This window comes from Phaenicophaeus curvirostris, chromosome 16 (assembly GCF_032191515.1).
Source record: "Phaenicophaeus curvirostris isolate KB17595 chromosome 16, BPBGC_Pcur_1.0, whole genome shotgun sequence".
NCBI lineage: Eukaryota > Metazoa > Chordata > Aves > Cuculiformes > Cuculidae > Phaenicophaeus > Phaenicophaeus curvirostris.
The window spans coordinates 4,690,936-4,707,083 of NC_091407.1; the positions used below are offsets into that span (position 1 = coordinate 4,690,936).

The window sequence follows — 16,148 nt, forward strand, 5'->3', positions numbered from 1 at the left end:
GCAACTTTTACATCTCCATTCACTTTATTATTAATGGTTTCCTGAACAGTAACAGCATAATAATGCACACAATGCAGCATGAATATTTGATGTGGCATCTATAGTCTCCCATTTATCATTTATAACAGGCTACAAAAACATTATAAAACATTTATTACAAATTTATAGATCACTTTATACTAAAACAAAGTTGTGTTATAAATACATTATTAATCCTTTATGCCATTTATAGGAATCCCTTGTAATAAGGCCTTAGCATATGTTGCTGCACAACCATAACAAAAATGGTGTGGCATGGAGGAAAAGCAGCACAATGAGCCTGCTCCAGAATACTGGGGGTGCTCTGTGAAGGAAAGCATGAACATCTATACTCAAAATTAATCACATTACCTAGGGACCAATCAAAAGAAATGCTGGATTAACTCAAAGTTGGGGGTTTATCCCCTTTCTTGAAAGAGACACTTGCTTTCTTGCAAGTTGGAAACTTGCAGCGCTGGGGCCCTGAAAGCTGAGCTGTCTCGCTTTGTTTCCACACCAGCTTTTCATTAGATTGATAAAATTTGCATAATTTACCAAAAGCCAGCTGACTAATGATGAGCAGCCCTTCCCATCCTCTGTCATCAAGTAACAAGGCTTGGTGAAAATAAAGAGGATGTGATGGGTTTAGGAAATGCATTTGCAGGGTTGCTTTTTGTACATCCCAAAGACTGTTTAGCAGTGTGCATCCCCCTGCCGTGCTGGCAATCTACATAGTGCAGCACTGGAAAATGAGGAGAAGAAAAAGATGTTTGGAAAAGGAGTTGTTGCCAATTGCTGGTAGTACAAATAGTGAAAATCAGCTTCTGAGCTCCGCTCTGACGCAGCTGTAGTTACTTACCCCTTTCAGATTTAATGGCCCAGATGGGGTACGACCCAGGGAATGATATTTAGATTTTAAAAATATATTTGTTTAACATGACAATCTGTCTTCCAACAAACCTGGCTTAATGAGTCGCTGCAGTTAGCCCCTTCTCATTACCTCATGCTTGGGGAAGGAGCAGCTGGGGCTGGGTGGCAGGGGACACAGACCCATGGAGTGGAAAGCCAGGCTGGACCAGGGAGAGCAGCTGTGGTTTTCTGTATATCACAGGCCTCTACATTTCACCTCATCTCTCCCTGCACCGAGGCAAGTCATCTGTCTTTAACTGAGGGGGTCGTATCAGAAAGGCATCCAGGCTTACAGGCACCAGAAGAAGAAACTATTAGTCGTAGGCTCCAAGTTGTGCATCCCAAGAGAGGGTTAGGTTGGAGGTACAGCCCTTGGTACACCAGAATTGGGTCCACATTATACACTAAGGTGATTAAAATGACATTGCTGAAGGAGTTAGCTAATGCAGAAATAGTATTACTACTGGCCCACTAACGGCTTTTCAAAATACAGACATCAGTGACTTGTGCAGTGTTCTTAGTTGGTGATTAAGGAGAGCTCTGCAGGAGTTTATAGCTATGATGAGTCTCTAATGCACCAACAGGTAAATTAACAAGCAGTAGAGTGAGGAACAGGGCAGGAAGGAAGCAGAGCTGCTTGTGCAGCTGCCTACTGATCACCCACAACCGCTGTTCCTCATGGGATGATGCTTACAAACCCTTACTCTGTATTGTATTTTTCCCTTCTACTTCTTTTCCTCGGAGGAGAAAAGAATGGCCTCAGACCATTTTGTGGACCATACCTGAGCTTTTCCCAGTGCTGTGGCTGGTGAAGTTTCCAAGCTGTGATGCCCATGGAGCTCATGGAGCAGAGCGCGTCCTGCAAGCGCAGTGCCTGCTCTCATAGATGCCTTCCAGAGACATCTTTGGAAGCTTGTTAGAGAGTAGCAGTCCACACATGGAGTGATTTATTCTTCTCTATTTACAAATACTTTTCCTTTTCTTTCACTTCCACAGTTCTTTTCCTAGATACCGAACTGTGACAGAGAAATGCCGAGTGCTTCCTGACAGTTGCTATGACTATGACCATTGGGGATCACACCCTCTGCCATTATCCCTTAAATTTATCCTGGTTCCTGTATACAGCAGCCTGGACTTAGGAAAAAAAACTTGAATATATGACTAGGACCACCCTAAAGCCCAAAGAAAAACAACCAGCGTTAGTTAGCTTGAGGACTTAAGGGAGTGAGAAAGGGCCAATTCCTTATATCAGACAACGTGGGGCCTCATGAAGCTGAGAATGAAGTCATGCAGGTTTGTTTTCTTTCTTAACAGAGTGTAACATCATAGAATAACTACATCTTTTAACTATTGTGGGAAATCAGCTGATCAAATTGAGCTACTTCATAATTTTGCTGCAGGCTGTATGCAGGGCTGTTCTCTCCCAACAATCGGAAGCGTGTGTGGTAGCCAAGAGCTCTCACACATTCCTGTGCCAATGGCTTGTATTAAATTGAGGGATTCAAAATGAGAAGAAAAAAGTGTGTGTCTCATCAGTAACATGCCTCATCAGCTCTCTCTTCCCAGAAGGCAGTCAGGCTGACTCAACAGAGGTAGAAAGGCTCGAGACAGGGAAAATAAAGCCCAAACAATTTCACAGCTACTCACACAAAAATGCTCCCGCACGATGCCTGCATCTCCTCGGAGTCTGGCTAGTTTGACCTGCAAAGTAGCAGGTAAAAAGTTATTAGAGAATTCAAGTCTGAACACGAATATCCACTGAGAGAAGATGAAATGTGAAGTTACAGAAAGAAGCACTTTGGTAAATCTCTCAGAGACTTATGAGCCTCTGAGAGGCTCATAAATGGTAAATCCATTATCCTAAAAGCTCAAAGGACCAAAACCAGTGAGTGTCAGAGTGTGTTCTATCACTCAGATATAACAAAACGTCATATCAAAAAAGATACAGGTCTCTCTCTCTTGTTGTCCCTTCTGCCTGACAGCAAGATGACCTGCCAGCTTTCCTGTTGTCCGAAACAATGAAGTGAGGGACATGCTAGAGGTCGGATAGTTATTTCCAGGCAACAAGGGCTGGAGATGTGCTGCATCCTATAGAATCATAGAATAACCAGGTTGGAAGAGATCCACCGGATCATCAAGTCCAACCATTCCTATCAAACACTAAACCATGCCCCCCAGCACCTCATCCACCCGTGCCTTAAACCCCTCCAGGGAAGGTGACTCAACCCCCTCCCTGGGCAGCCTGTTCCAGTGCCCAATGACCCTTTCTGTGAAAAATTTTTTCCTAATGTCCAGCCTAAACCTCCCCTGGTGAACCAGGTGAGATGGAAAAAATTGAGAGGCCGTAAACAGCTGCTTGGTAAGTCACCCGAGAGTCTCAGGAAGCTGAACAAAGCTCTCCAAGGGGACTGGGGATGGTGTTTGTTTCAGAAGGTGACCTCTCCTCCTCTGAGAAAGCTGAACAGCCAGTGGTGATCTCTGATCTTCCCACTGCTGTGGCAGCATGCTCCCTCCAGTCCTCTGGGAGCTGCAAATTTCACCATTCCTATCAGAAAGTAAAAGTGAAACTGTGTTTTGCTGATTAAAACCTGTTTGGATCATGAGATTAGGTGAGGTAACCCATCTCTAACGTGGCATCGCTGTGGATGCAAGACCCGCCCTGGAGCAGGAGCTGGCGTGGCTGCTTTGAAGTGCGGCATCTTATCAGCAGAGCAGAGTTCAGAGCCTGGAAACCCAATAACACTGGTTAGCAATTAACAATGTTAAAGCGCTTTGTATCTTCCAGTCTCATTGTGGATATTATATTATTAATAATTATATTATTAATAAGTGAAGTCTCTTTTTCCTGGGGGTGGGGGTGAACAAGGTCTTGTCGTTTCACAGGAACACAAAGGGACTTGCATGTCATTCAGATTATTGCTGACCTCCAAAATGCCCCTGGAACCTCACCTGGAAGAGAGCCTGGCTCTTACCTCAGATAACTAACTTGACAGCAATAAAATCCTTGAGACAGCATAACTTTAAAGGCCAGAACTTTCTGCTTTCACACTGAATTTATATGAAAAACTACAAATTGCCTTGTTTCCCCCCAGACCAAACCTGAAGCACCTGTCCCTGTGTTGTTGCCTAGGTGCCTGCAGAACAGCCTGGTGTGGTTGCACCACAGTAGATGTGGTTTAAGAGGTCCTACTCACTCAGCTGAGTGCCCTTAGGAGTCTTGCTCCTGCCAAGGATGTTCCAAATAAACTCTGGAGAGAAAAACCATGAATCATAGAATAGTTTGGGTTGGAAGGGGCCTTAAAGATCACCCAGTTCCAACCACCCTGCCATGGGCAGGGACACTTTCTTCTGGATCAGGTTGCTAAGCATCAGCATAGATTTTAAATCTCATTATTGTTTTTAAAAAAAAAGGAGAGAGAAAGGGAAGTAATTTTATTACTCTTATGGTATGTTTTCCATTATTTGCATAATTGTTTAATGCTAATAAGACAATTAGCAATTCTTACAGCTTAATAATTACCCAGCAATGACTGGCCTATTATAGCTTAATGAATTTTTTAATTGTTGCTGGGGGTCTTGACATTCTTTTTGCCCACTATCTTCTTGTGTTAGGGATGTTGTTCATGCAAACAGGGTAACGCCAAAGGCAAGACACCACCAGCTACCCAGGACAGGCAGACGTATTATTATAAAGGTCTTTTAAATTTAAAAGGGAAGGAGAAAATGCAAGCTCTATATTCGGCTGCTTTAAGGCCACATTATCTAAACACACAGAAAAGCAATGCAGACATTTAAAAATCAGTCCACCTTAGGCAAATGCTACCCCTATAGCAGCCAGGCTACCATTTTTAGCTTTCAGTGAACCACTCCTCAAGTTAAGCATAAATCATACCACCCTGAACCGTGGTATAGCCAGAAAGAAGTTAATTGAGGGCAGGCAGCGCTGGGATTGTGTTTGTCACTGACCGGGGTCACAGATGAGGTTGGCTGGAGGAAGAGGATGGCAGGGCCCCAGAGAACAGTCCCAGGAACAGAGTCCACAGCCCACATTTACACACAGAGATGGAGTTTTTCCTCTCCCATTTTGTGTGAGACTTCTTGCACGCTCCTCCTTGAAAAAGGAAGGCTTCTCTTTCTCTCTCCTTCCTCTTTTCTAATGCCTGGCAAAACACTAATGCCTTTAACCATGAAATTGCGTTTGTTAGCTGTTACTCATGTACCTCTCTCTGCGTTTCTACTGCTGGTGGAGCAGATCAGGCAGATTTGCCTCTGAGCTCAGTGCTGGGACTCTTCCAGTTCCCCAAAGTCAAGCATGCCCCAGAGGCAGCTGCTACTGAGTCAGGAGCGTGCAGGCACTTCCACGGTTAGTCACATCCTGCTCACAGCCACACTTACATGGTGCTCCAGGACACCCCTCATGGATCCTGGGATGCACAACCCTGCGCTGGGGCATCGTCACACCGGGCCTGGCACAAATGGGTGATGATCAGGATAGGGATGCCCACTCGTGCCCAGCAAAGGTCCATCATGTGCACACTGGACAAGTGTCCATCCTTTTCCCAGGGCTGCCACATCTAGGTTGTAAAACATGAGGTTTTGATCATGCATCATAAAAACATTTCATCTTTGCAGCACAGAGAAATAATTTGTGGTACAAAACCATCACAAAAGGTACCTGATGTTTGCAGCCCTCGCAGCCTATGGCCCTCCTAGGAATCTCTTCACTACAGCAGATCATGGTAGAAAAGTGTCTAAGAAGGGATTCTGCACCACATTTGGATGCGTTGTCTGGAATGCAGATGGGAAGCAGTGATTTCCAGCTCGATGATTCACGGGCACCTCATGGCCTTAACCAGGAACAACCCTTCAAGGCACCAGCTCTCCTTGAAGACAGGAGATGGCCCCAGCCCCAGGAGAAGCCCAGGAGACATGTGAAGGATAACACTGTCAGCTCAGCAGGGATGGGAGGAGAGAAAGAGCTCAGCCAGGCGGAGATGAAAGTTACAGAGCGATGATTAAAAGGCAGGCAAGTGTCAAGGCATCAGTAATGCCATTGCTAACTGTTTTAGAACTGTCACAGCTGCCTTCCCAGAAAGGAGGGATGGGCTTCTGTCCTGAGCTGTTTCTGCACAGCCAGGCACCCCTTGACAGCCCTGCTTTGGTTTCAGCGACGTGCTTCAAGCCAGGGCAACCCGTTTAGCTCTGCTAGATCCAAGCAGAGGGTGGCAGCAGAGCAAATGCATCATGGGAACCGTCAATACAGCAAAAAGGAGAGAGATTAACAAATCATAGATGATGCTTTTTGTATCAGGAGATTTATGAGGAGGCCCAGCTCTGCAGAGTAAGTTCCACCACCATTCCATCTCTTCGAATTTGTTTCCTGATTTCCCAAAAAGTTATTTCTGATGACAGTAGAGAGATGCTCCCTTCTACCTCTCCCCGTAGTGGTCTGCAAAGCACGGCCATCCTGATCTGAGAGATCATTAAGTACTTCTGCCAACATCCAAGCATCCCCTGCTCCTCTGAACCAGGCAACTGAGCAGTACCTTAATGATGTCTGATAAGGGACTACAGTAAAAGGAGCCAGTAATCTCACTGGGAACCCTTTAGACATGCGTTAATCCTGCTGTCACCAAGCCCCTCAGGAAAACCATTTCACTGACTTGATTTTTTTCAGCTGCTCCTCCACCTAATTTATATGAAGCTAATTGCCACAGTAGTGGCTCTGGATGTGAAGCAGATGCTGCTGTGGAAAAAAGCATGTTCCATCCTTGAGTGATGGCTCTAATCTCTTTATTTAAAGGCAACTTACAGTTGATGGGAGGTTCAGATCTCTCTTTTCTTCTTCCATCTCTCTGCAAAGCCAGCCGGACATTCATTCGTATTTTGACACAACAGCAGAAGTGCTCACCAGCTCCTCATTTGCAGGAACAGACATATTTCACCCAGCCACCCCCGAGGTCACAATTGTCCCCGTCTCCAGCAAGGAGAAATAGACTTCTTGACACCTACTCATAAAATTTCTCCAGAATCTTTGTCTTTAGAATACTACAAAGATTCTCTAATTACAAGTGGAGTGCCAGAGGAATAGAGACAAATGATACAAAAGCAAACCACTGACTAGAACTGAGAACGAGCATACACAGCAGTTATTTCTCTGGAGCAAAGAGAAGGAAGACACTGCTTTTTCTGTCCTCAAATGACAGCTGGCAAAGTGGCCATCACCCCTATCAGCAGACAACGGCCAGAGAGCAGTGGTCAGAAGAGTCACACGGAGGAAATGGCAGATCCCAAAGAGGACACCCAGCTGCTTGTTCGATGACTCCAGTGTGACAATGGCCAGCTGCTGGGATGTTTGTTGACGTACCAGGAAGTCTGTTTTATTTGTTTCTAAAGAAAGGTATTCTAAGGAAGCTCTTCAAAGTCATCCTGTCAGCAGCTGGTGCTGACCAAACTCATCTATTTACCCTACCAACCCTTCTAAACCTTCTCAGTGTCCCGCATATCTTGTAAAAGGCCAAGACAGCTCTGTGAGCATTTGGCCATGGAGACAGGCCTTCCAGAGATGTTTTGTCTAGAATAACAAGAGGCTGAAGGACACGGAGAGAAGGATGTCAAGCTACATCTAAGGCAGCACAGAGCAGAGAAAGGCACACTGGAAATAAAGAGATTTTTAATTAAAAAAAGAAAAAAAAAACCCATGAACACCCACACCTAGAAAACAAAGCAGTCTCTCCCCCTGCACAGATCTGCATGTTCCCTCCAACACAGAGTGCAGAGACTTCAAGTGCAAGGGCCAGTGCTCCCTTCTGCTCTCCCAGCAGATCAGCCTACTTGGAGAGAGGAAAAAAACCAGAAAAACAAGCCAACAGCCACTGCTCCAAGACCCCACGAAGGAAGTGGTCCCTGTTTGGCACAACGTTCAGGAGATTTTTCTCCCACAGCAATGGTGTCTTCACCAGAGAGATGGATCCTTGTCCTTTCTGATCTTCAGTCAGCACACTCTCCTTTTCCAGCACAGTATGACCTGCTACATCATGTCTTTGATCCTTCGGCACAAGGGCTGAAATACACCGTCTTCTTACAAGGCTTCAATGCAGGTGATGAGTCCAGTTAAATTAATTCTTCTGGAAGTGAAGCTTCCAAAAACACCTGTTCATATTGTGGCCTCCATGTGCAGAACCTTCAAGGCCTCTGAAATCTGAGAGCTGGTGTCGATCTGGCCGTACATCCCCACCAGGAAGGCCCTGTGCAGTAACACTGCTGCGTGCTCTGTGAAAGGGAAAGACAGCACGAGGGTTGACCAAGAGCTCTGACCTTCAGGCAAGAGCAATTTACCAACAAACACTGGGATGAATGTTTGCAGCTGTCCAAAAAATTCTTTCCTTCCATAACAAAATAATGCAATCCACCCTTTAATAGCTCCATGGGATGTGATCACAACACAGAAAATCATAAGGGAGCAAGTCTCCTTCCTTGTCTCTATTATGAATCTCCCCTGTAATGCTCAGCCCAAAGCTACTATTGGTATAGCTCACCTGGGTGTTTGATGGACTAGCCTAGGCAACGCTGACCACTGGCAGCTTCCAATGGTCCAGCTTTGACCCTTGTGAGGCCCAGCTCACGCCAGAGGTGGCAGACATCAACTTACCTTGGCAAAGGAGGGTGTATTCAGGCAAGTGCCTCAGTGCGGTCTGCACCACCTCAAAGTCTCGGCTGCCCAGGCAGTACATGAAGGTGGGAAGGAAGTCGGCAGCAATGCTAGGAGTAAAACAGGATAGTGCTGGCACAGTCCAGATCTCCATCAACAGGCATGCAAAGTGGGCAGCCAGTGCCCGTCAGTGACTTGGGACAGCCCAAGTTCCAGCGGTCCTCACCTGGGGTTGTTCTGAATGGAGCGCAAAGCCAGGCTAAAGGCTAGATTACGGCAGGACTCCTCTGATGAGCTCATCAGCTTCTGGAGGTTTGTCTGAAAGAAGATACACGTATTAGGGTCATAGGGCAATTCAGAGAGCGCCAACTCCTCAGGCTTGTATTGCTACCCTTCCGGCACCGATCCAGCCCAACACACACCCAGCAGGTACTGCCTGAGCCAGAAAATCCCTCTCTGTAAGAAGGATTATCCTGTTTTTGAGTACTTTAAAGCACCCTTCTATAATCTAGTTCCACGTGGAATAGCTGAGTTTTTCCTAGGCTCCACTGTTTGACAGAACTGTTCTGCTCTCTCCTTGCTCCAATACTGGGAAGAGGATAGAGGGTTAATTCTTCCTTTAACATAAAGAGAAATTAAAGTAGATGTTGGCAGACCCAGTGTGCAATGGAGAGAAGACAGCAGGGAAGTAAATACTGCCTGCTATCTGAATGCCTAACTGAAGAAAAATTTCTCCAAAGATGCTGCAACAACCACCCAAAAAGCAGAGGAAGGAAAGGGGAGTACTTAGCTGGCTGTGCAACACAGACTCTAGTGAGAAAAATCTCTTCCTTCTAGTGGCAAATTTGAGATACTAATACTCACAGCAAAAAAGGAGAGGATTTCTGGCCTCCGCCTGGACATCTCATCAATGTCTGTCAGCACCTCCAGGATGTCTGGTGGAAGACACAGGTTGAAATGGGTGACTAGAATTCACTGATCCAGCAAAGGATCTTTTTGTTTTTCCCTACAAACACAATCTCCCAAGAAGTCAAGTTTTCCCACCTACACACAGAGCTAGAGCAATAAAGGCATTCTAAAAGGATGAGAACAGGTGGGTCATGTGCCACATCAGCACCTCCTGACCTGCCCAGGCAGAGGTCACCAGCACTGTCACACCACAGGCAAGAGAAGGAATGGAGTGGAGTGTGAGATTTCAGTTCCAGAACACATTTCCTGCAACTGAAAGGTCTTAACAGAAAGCCTCTTAAAACCAGTATCCAGGCAGGATTTCTTCCCTGCATCTCTAGCATGGAAGGAAAATTGTCACCCCAATACCACAAATTAGGTCTGAACACCGGACACCTGGTGATTTCAGAAGACCTTTTGAGAAGTAGCATGTTATTCCCATATGCCAGGTTAACACGATTTTCTTCTACGAAGGCTGTTTACGTGTTTCTAAAGAAAAAAAAATACTGCTTCTAGTCACTCTGGTATTTCTATATCATTCAAAATATGGCATTCCTATCAGCATTCCAGACCTGGCTCAACATAAACTGCAGTGCTCCTAGAATTATTCATACTATCTCCCAGAGAACTTACAAGATCCTTGAAGAGTTCTAAAGCAGAGGCAGTTGCAACACTGTTATCAGCTAAATGATAACAGCAACACAGGAAGCCTCTGTCACAGGATCACACAAGGTTATGGACAAGATCATCCAAAACAAAACCACATTCAAACTGCTGGAGACTTCCAAACACAAGACTGAAACAGGAAACTTTCCTGTGGATAACAGGTAAGTAACAGGGTTGGCAATTGTCTGCATTTGCCCTGTACAGCTCTGCAAGTCATCACTTACCCTCAACTGTCTGTCCTCTAGAAAGCCTCTTCATATATGGGGCCATTTCAGCTGGCGTGAGAGGAGTGAAGAGAGACACACTGACAAGGGGCAGAGAGCCAGCTGCTGCTTCATCTGGTGGAGAGAGAGAAAGAGGGAACAGGTCACTCCGGACAGTATGTTCAGTTTTAACAGGGAGACAGGCCCAGCATTCCCTAGCAGTACAGTGGTATACCATGAGCTGACCAGCAACACTGTAATACAATTCCTGGCTTTCAGCCTTCAGCCTCACTGCACCTCCTGGTACCCCTCATCAGATGCAAAGAGAAGGAATCTTCCTAAGCTGTCTAAATACTTAATAATTTTCCCATGCAAGTTGTAAAGAAAACAGTGGAGAAGTGGATGGACCCTTAGGGTATCTTAACAGGTCAATTCTGAAGGCTGAGGAAGGCAAAATCCACAATAAAACTTGTCCTTCTTAGGAGCTGTTCTTCTGCTCCAGTAGCGATACCACTGACAGGAAAAGAAATGAACCCATCCCAGATACTGGTTCCAAATCGCCAAGTATAGAAATGCCATTCTCCGCTCTAAACACCCTTTCGTTGGGCTGTTAAGAGAACAACCACAGCATACAGCCCACAAAAGCATCTGTGCTCCAAAACAAACTGCAGGTTCACCAGCTGCGATAACTCTTCCCTCCTCTCAGACTCACCATCCTTCTCTTCATCAGAGCCCCTGTCCAAGATGCCACTTTTACTGGGCAGACTCAGCCCAGCCAGGAGAGACTTCAGCATTGCTAGGTCACTGTTGTCTGATGATAGGTCACTGGGGGAAGAGATGGCATGTTTAGCTTTCTGTTTAGCAGAAAGGGCACAAGGACAAATAGAGCACGTATATGTACACTAAACCAAGTAGTTTTTCAGAAGAAGAAACAAGATTTTTCCTTTCATCATAACTGGAACTCAAATATATTTTCCCCCGATATATGCAGGTGGGACCCTGCAGCCATTGCTCAGAGAAAAGACTCTCCTTCTGGCCCACTGGAAATGACTGCAGGGCACTCCAATGCCTCAATAGGACATTTAGGCCATTATGTGAGTTGAAATTGTCATCTGACTTCCTTGGGCTCAGCTTTCACCTACAAAAAAGCACTGCTCATCTCAATAGAGACTTAAGGGAGCTGAGGGTGAAGAATGCCATGTTAATAACCATTTTGCTTTTGCTGTCTTCTGTCTCATTAGCTCACGGCAGTGTGACTACGCAAGCTCTCCAGCAGCTAACCAAGGGCAAACAGGAGTAAGTAAGCTTACTGGAGTGGATCCGAGTGCTTCTGCAAGAAGGAGACAGCTGCCTGGGCGTTGCACGTGATGTACTTGTGGATAAACTGGACAAACTTGCTGATGAAGGCAGCCAGGTGCCGTGAGGATTTTCGGTAGTTCTGAGGAAAGATTCAGAAGATGAGTTACAAAAAGTGCAATGCTACACCGTCCCATCTTGCACCTTGTACGATGAATAATTTCTTGAGCTCCTGTCTTATCTTTAAGCTCTCCAAGGTACTTGACACACTTATTCGTTCTTAGGTATATGAAGGTTTTCCCTTCAAATGGGAGAGAGCTGGGCTGGCCCTACGCTACATGAGCTTCTCCCTCTAGTGGCTGGAACCCGCGCATGGAAGGGGAACAGAAAATTTCCTACCAGCAGCAGACGGATGAAGGACAGGAGACAATCCCATAGTGCCGCCTGGTGCTCGTTCTGAAAGACTTGTGGCTGGAGCAGCTCCAAGATCCCCAGGACATGGATGAAGAAGGTCAAGTGGTTCTGCTGTCTGAACTCCTGGAAATTGAGGTGAACACGGCCGTGCAGCAGAGCTGCAATCATTGGCAAGTGCCTGAAATACCAAACAGAAGAAAATCAAAATCTAGCCTCTTTCTAGAAAGAGTTACACATTGTTACACTTCAGTTTCTAGAAGGAAGTGTCCCTTATCCTCTCCTAGGGTTCTGGATTTGATCCTTGTATCCATAAAATCAGCAGGCCCCATTTCCCACTCATGTTCTGTTCTGTTTTCCAATTGCAAGGTGATTGTTTAGAGACAAACAAAAAGCCAAAAGAAGTGCTGTCTCATTATATGAGATATAACTTCGTGGCTTTTTCTCTTGACATTTGTACATGAATGTGTATTCTGTCACAATCATCATGATTGCTGCAAGTTTGTTCCCTTTCTAGGACAAGGGTGGATGCTCTTCAATGAACTCCAGCCACACAAAAGGTGAAAGGGGAGAGTGGTACCTAAGAAGTAGGATGGGATGAGCCACAGCTAGCTTCCTGCAGGCCATATTGGCATCCCACACACGGCTTTCTGATGACTTGGAGTCACTGGTGTCTGCGAGGAGGTTAATGAATCTGTGAACTAGGGCATCGAGCTAGAAGAAGAGTAATGAGTAAACAGTTAAGAAGTTTAAAGCACAGTCGAGCCCCTAGCTCTTCATCAGCATTTCTCCAATTCCTTTCGAACCATAGAGGGGGTTAACAAATTATTTTCAGGTAGAATCTGTGAGCAGATGTAATGTTCCAGCTGGTACAGGATCTGAAGTCCACAGTCCCTACAGACATCAAAGCAGGATCAGATGCCTGCACACTTGTGCTTTACAGAAGGCTTTGGCACACAGAAGCTTGTGCAGCTTATACTGTTTTATAGGACACTGCAAAATAAACCACACCTCAACTCTGCTCCTGAGAAAGCAGGCAGGGAAGGTGTAGCAGAAGAGCAAGGTAAAGAAACCAAAGTGACCTGGGAAGCTTTTGCCAGTCCTCTCCTTTTAGACTGGGCATCAAAGTAGCATCAACTCGGGGTACAGCTCTGGAAAGGGGCTTTCCTATGCCTCTGACTTTACCTTGCAAGTGCTGCTGTCTCTGGCTCCTTCACTGGTAAGAAGCATCTCAGGCATAGGCACAAGGAGCTCAGGCAGTTGCAGGTATATCTGAAGCAGAAGGTCCTGGCAGCATTTCCCCACAGAGCTGAAATAAAAAAGGGAGAGGTCATCCTCTGGTTATTACGTTCTTGCAACCAGCAAACATCCCAGACCCATCAGATTAGTAGCAGCCTTCCTGCATATGGAAGACAGATTATGTGAAAGAGTAGCCACCGCAAATCTGAATCAGTGTTTTTTCAGTCTTTGCTTCTTTTCAACTTCCCAAATAATCCACAGCCAACAGGGATCCTGATCTGAGTACCATAAGTACCATTTAAAATGACAAGTAACTACAATTAGAGTAGACTGTGCTCTCCATTTGCAATCTCACCTGCTTCCCCACTGCTGGATGCAGCTAGTCAGGTACTCCGTTACTTTTTTGATGCTCTCCAGGTCCCCATGAGAACAACTGAGCAACAAAGGCAGCCGAGACTGGATGAGTGTGCAGGAGGCCTCTTCTGTGTTCTGGTATCTGGTTTCTGCTTCAGCCAGGATCAGTTCCACCATGCTGATCAATTCTGATGCCTTTAGGTGAAGCACAAATTCCTCATGGCGCTTCTGTAATGCAAGACAACACCCCAAATGAATCCCTAGATTCTTGGTTCCTTCTAGTCACACCTTCTCCAACTGGAACGGAACATCTCTTACACCTAGACTTAACAACTGCCCCCATCTAGCACTCTGAAAGTATGTAGCACAGGCCCAAATGAAACCTCTTCACTCCTCTCCTACTTATGAACTCATTTACTTCCATCCCAGCACGTGTGATGGGTCAGAAACCATAATTCAGTCACCAAACCAAAGAAATTCCTCTGTGGAGAAGAGATGCAATCCCCTTTTCTTGGCAAAATAGAAATTATCCCACACTGGGTTTTAGCCTGCTCACTACTGTAGTTTTTTGTGCCTAGATCTTTAACAGATATTGTGGCAACTGCTGCAGGAGCTGCAGAGGAAATGCCAAGTGGGCAAACTTATGTGTGTTCATTTCAGCTTTTTAGACTCAAAATTAACCACTGTAATATGAAACACAGCAGAGCAGCTAAGTGATCAGCTGAGATGCAGGCAGCAAACTTGGCATGCTGCACCTGTAGCACTCCTGCCACCTCTTGGGCTCTGGAAAAATCAGGCATTGTGAAAGCATCGCCTCTCGCTCCATCCAGAAAGGAATCTTGGAAGAACTGAACCACTACCTGAGGAGTTCTTTGGTCTCTTCCCTGCCAGATCCGAGGAATGTGAATACAGGCCCACAAGAAATCCAAGGATGCAGTTGGGTCAAACCTGCCAGAAGACAAAGAAGACAGATCTGCAATTAGAGTCAATGCAGTCCTCAGGTGCCACACAAACACATGGTAGCATCCCTAAATATAATGAGTACTGTGAAGAAAGAAACATCTGCAAATGTAAAAATAGGATCCATTAAGTCCCATGAAGGGGTTTGGTTTTGTTCCCAGATTATGACTAAGTATTTGCAGTAAGCACAGTACAGAGTATGGAGCTCAACAAATGGCATTCAGCAAGAGTGTGGCAGCTACATAACCTTGCATCACAAAGGTAGAAATCATTCATCAACATGAACAATTAGTACAATCAGACCATGACCTTACTGTCCAGCATACAAAACATGTTATCCTGGATTGCAGAAAGTAATGGAATTACTAGTGAGCAAGAAATCAATAATAAAACAATAAGCAAACTGAAATACTGGTAGATTTAGAAGTATCGCTGCTTTAGTCATGCCCTGGATTACTACTATTAGGTGTTAGAATTTCCTGGTCCATAAGCATAACAAGTTTAAGCAAGACACTTCTACAGCGTCCCTTCAGTATTTGAGAGCAACGTACAGAAGCCGAGAGCACAGGCTGCTCCAGAGATCAGAACTTGGAGCTTGATGCCAGGAAGAGGATTAGAGAAAGACTGATAATGGAGTTTAGTACATCCAAAAGATCTAGCAGAGCCTGCCCAGGTACAGAGACTGCCATCAGTTTGCCAGCCAAGCCATCTTTCAAACCCCATGTTCACAAAGATTATCAACAAGTAATGCTAAACAGATTTACCCAGTAATTAGCACTTCCTGTTTAGAACACAGCCAAATCTTTATTGCTGCTTCCATCGAACAGCAGGTAATATTTATATCAAGGTACACAAATCAGCATGACTGAAACCCTTCTCACAAAGCCTCTTTTTGGCTGGGTTATACCTCCTGGCCGATGCACCATAGAACGTGGCAGCTCTTGTTCCCAGCTTCTGTTTGTTCTCTCACAGACAGAGTTGCCCGATTCAAAACTCCTTGCTAGGTCCAAAAAACAGGACTCACCTTTGCTCCCGGTTTCTGCAAAGTAGAAGCCTGATGCACTGGTGCAGCGTGGTCCAGCTGGACTGGTGAGTGAGAAGAGCCAAGAGATATGGGCGGAAGGAGGGCACCTGAGACCCTGCCTGAAAGGATCAAACAAGAAAGAGATTTAACAAACAGATCCTTGCTGCCAGGTGGGTGTAGGACATACTATGTATATTACAGAAGGATGACAATTCAGGCAGACAGCACAGAAGACAACACATAGATTTAGGATATGAGCTGCAGTACTTTAACAGAATGTGACATTAGTCATGAAATTCAGTTTTAGTCTTAGCTTCAGCACAGCATTCTGGGCAGACTATTTATCTGCCTGCAAAAATACCAGTGAAAACACAACTGGCTGGGCTGTTATGGGGCTACGTTTTGTCTGTAATGCACTTCAAAATCCTGAAAAGAACACAACTGAGGAAATACAAAGATAAGACGAAAC

General features: G+C 45.4%; 1 protein-coding gene across 2 annotated transcripts in view; it reads right to left on the reverse strand.

Moving 5' to 3' along the window:
* Positions 1 to 7,583: 7,583 nt before the first annotated feature.
* Positions 7,584 to 16,148, reverse strand: part of INTS1 (integrator complex subunit 1) — a 28,148-nt gene continuing 19,583 nt past the window's right edge. For both annotated transcript variants that reach the window (XM_069870436.1, XM_069870435.1), the window contains exons 35-47: positions 15,680 to 15,798; positions 14,556 to 14,643; positions 13,697 to 13,923; positions 13,288 to 13,411; positions 12,683 to 12,816; positions 12,091 to 12,283; positions 11,706 to 11,833; positions 11,108 to 11,220; positions 10,417 to 10,530; positions 9,443 to 9,513; positions 8,805 to 8,896; positions 8,579 to 8,688; positions 7,584 to 8,199 (exon numbers count right to left, since the gene is read on the reverse strand). In XM_069870436.1, the coding sequence (XP_069726537.1) occupies positions 8,084 to 8,199; positions 8,579 to 8,688; positions 8,805 to 8,896; positions 9,443 to 9,513; positions 10,417 to 10,530; positions 11,108 to 11,220; positions 11,706 to 11,833; positions 12,091 to 12,283; positions 12,683 to 12,816; positions 13,288 to 13,411; positions 13,697 to 13,923; positions 14,556 to 14,643; positions 15,680 to 15,798 (1,629 nt within the window). In that variant the 3' untranslated portion in view covers positions 7,584 to 8,083. The remainder of the gene's footprint in view (positions 8,200 to 8,578; positions 8,689 to 8,804; positions 8,897 to 9,442; positions 9,514 to 10,416; positions 10,531 to 11,107; positions 11,221 to 11,705; positions 11,834 to 12,090; positions 12,284 to 12,682; positions 12,817 to 13,287; positions 13,412 to 13,696; positions 13,924 to 14,555; positions 14,644 to 15,679; positions 15,799 to 16,148) is intronic.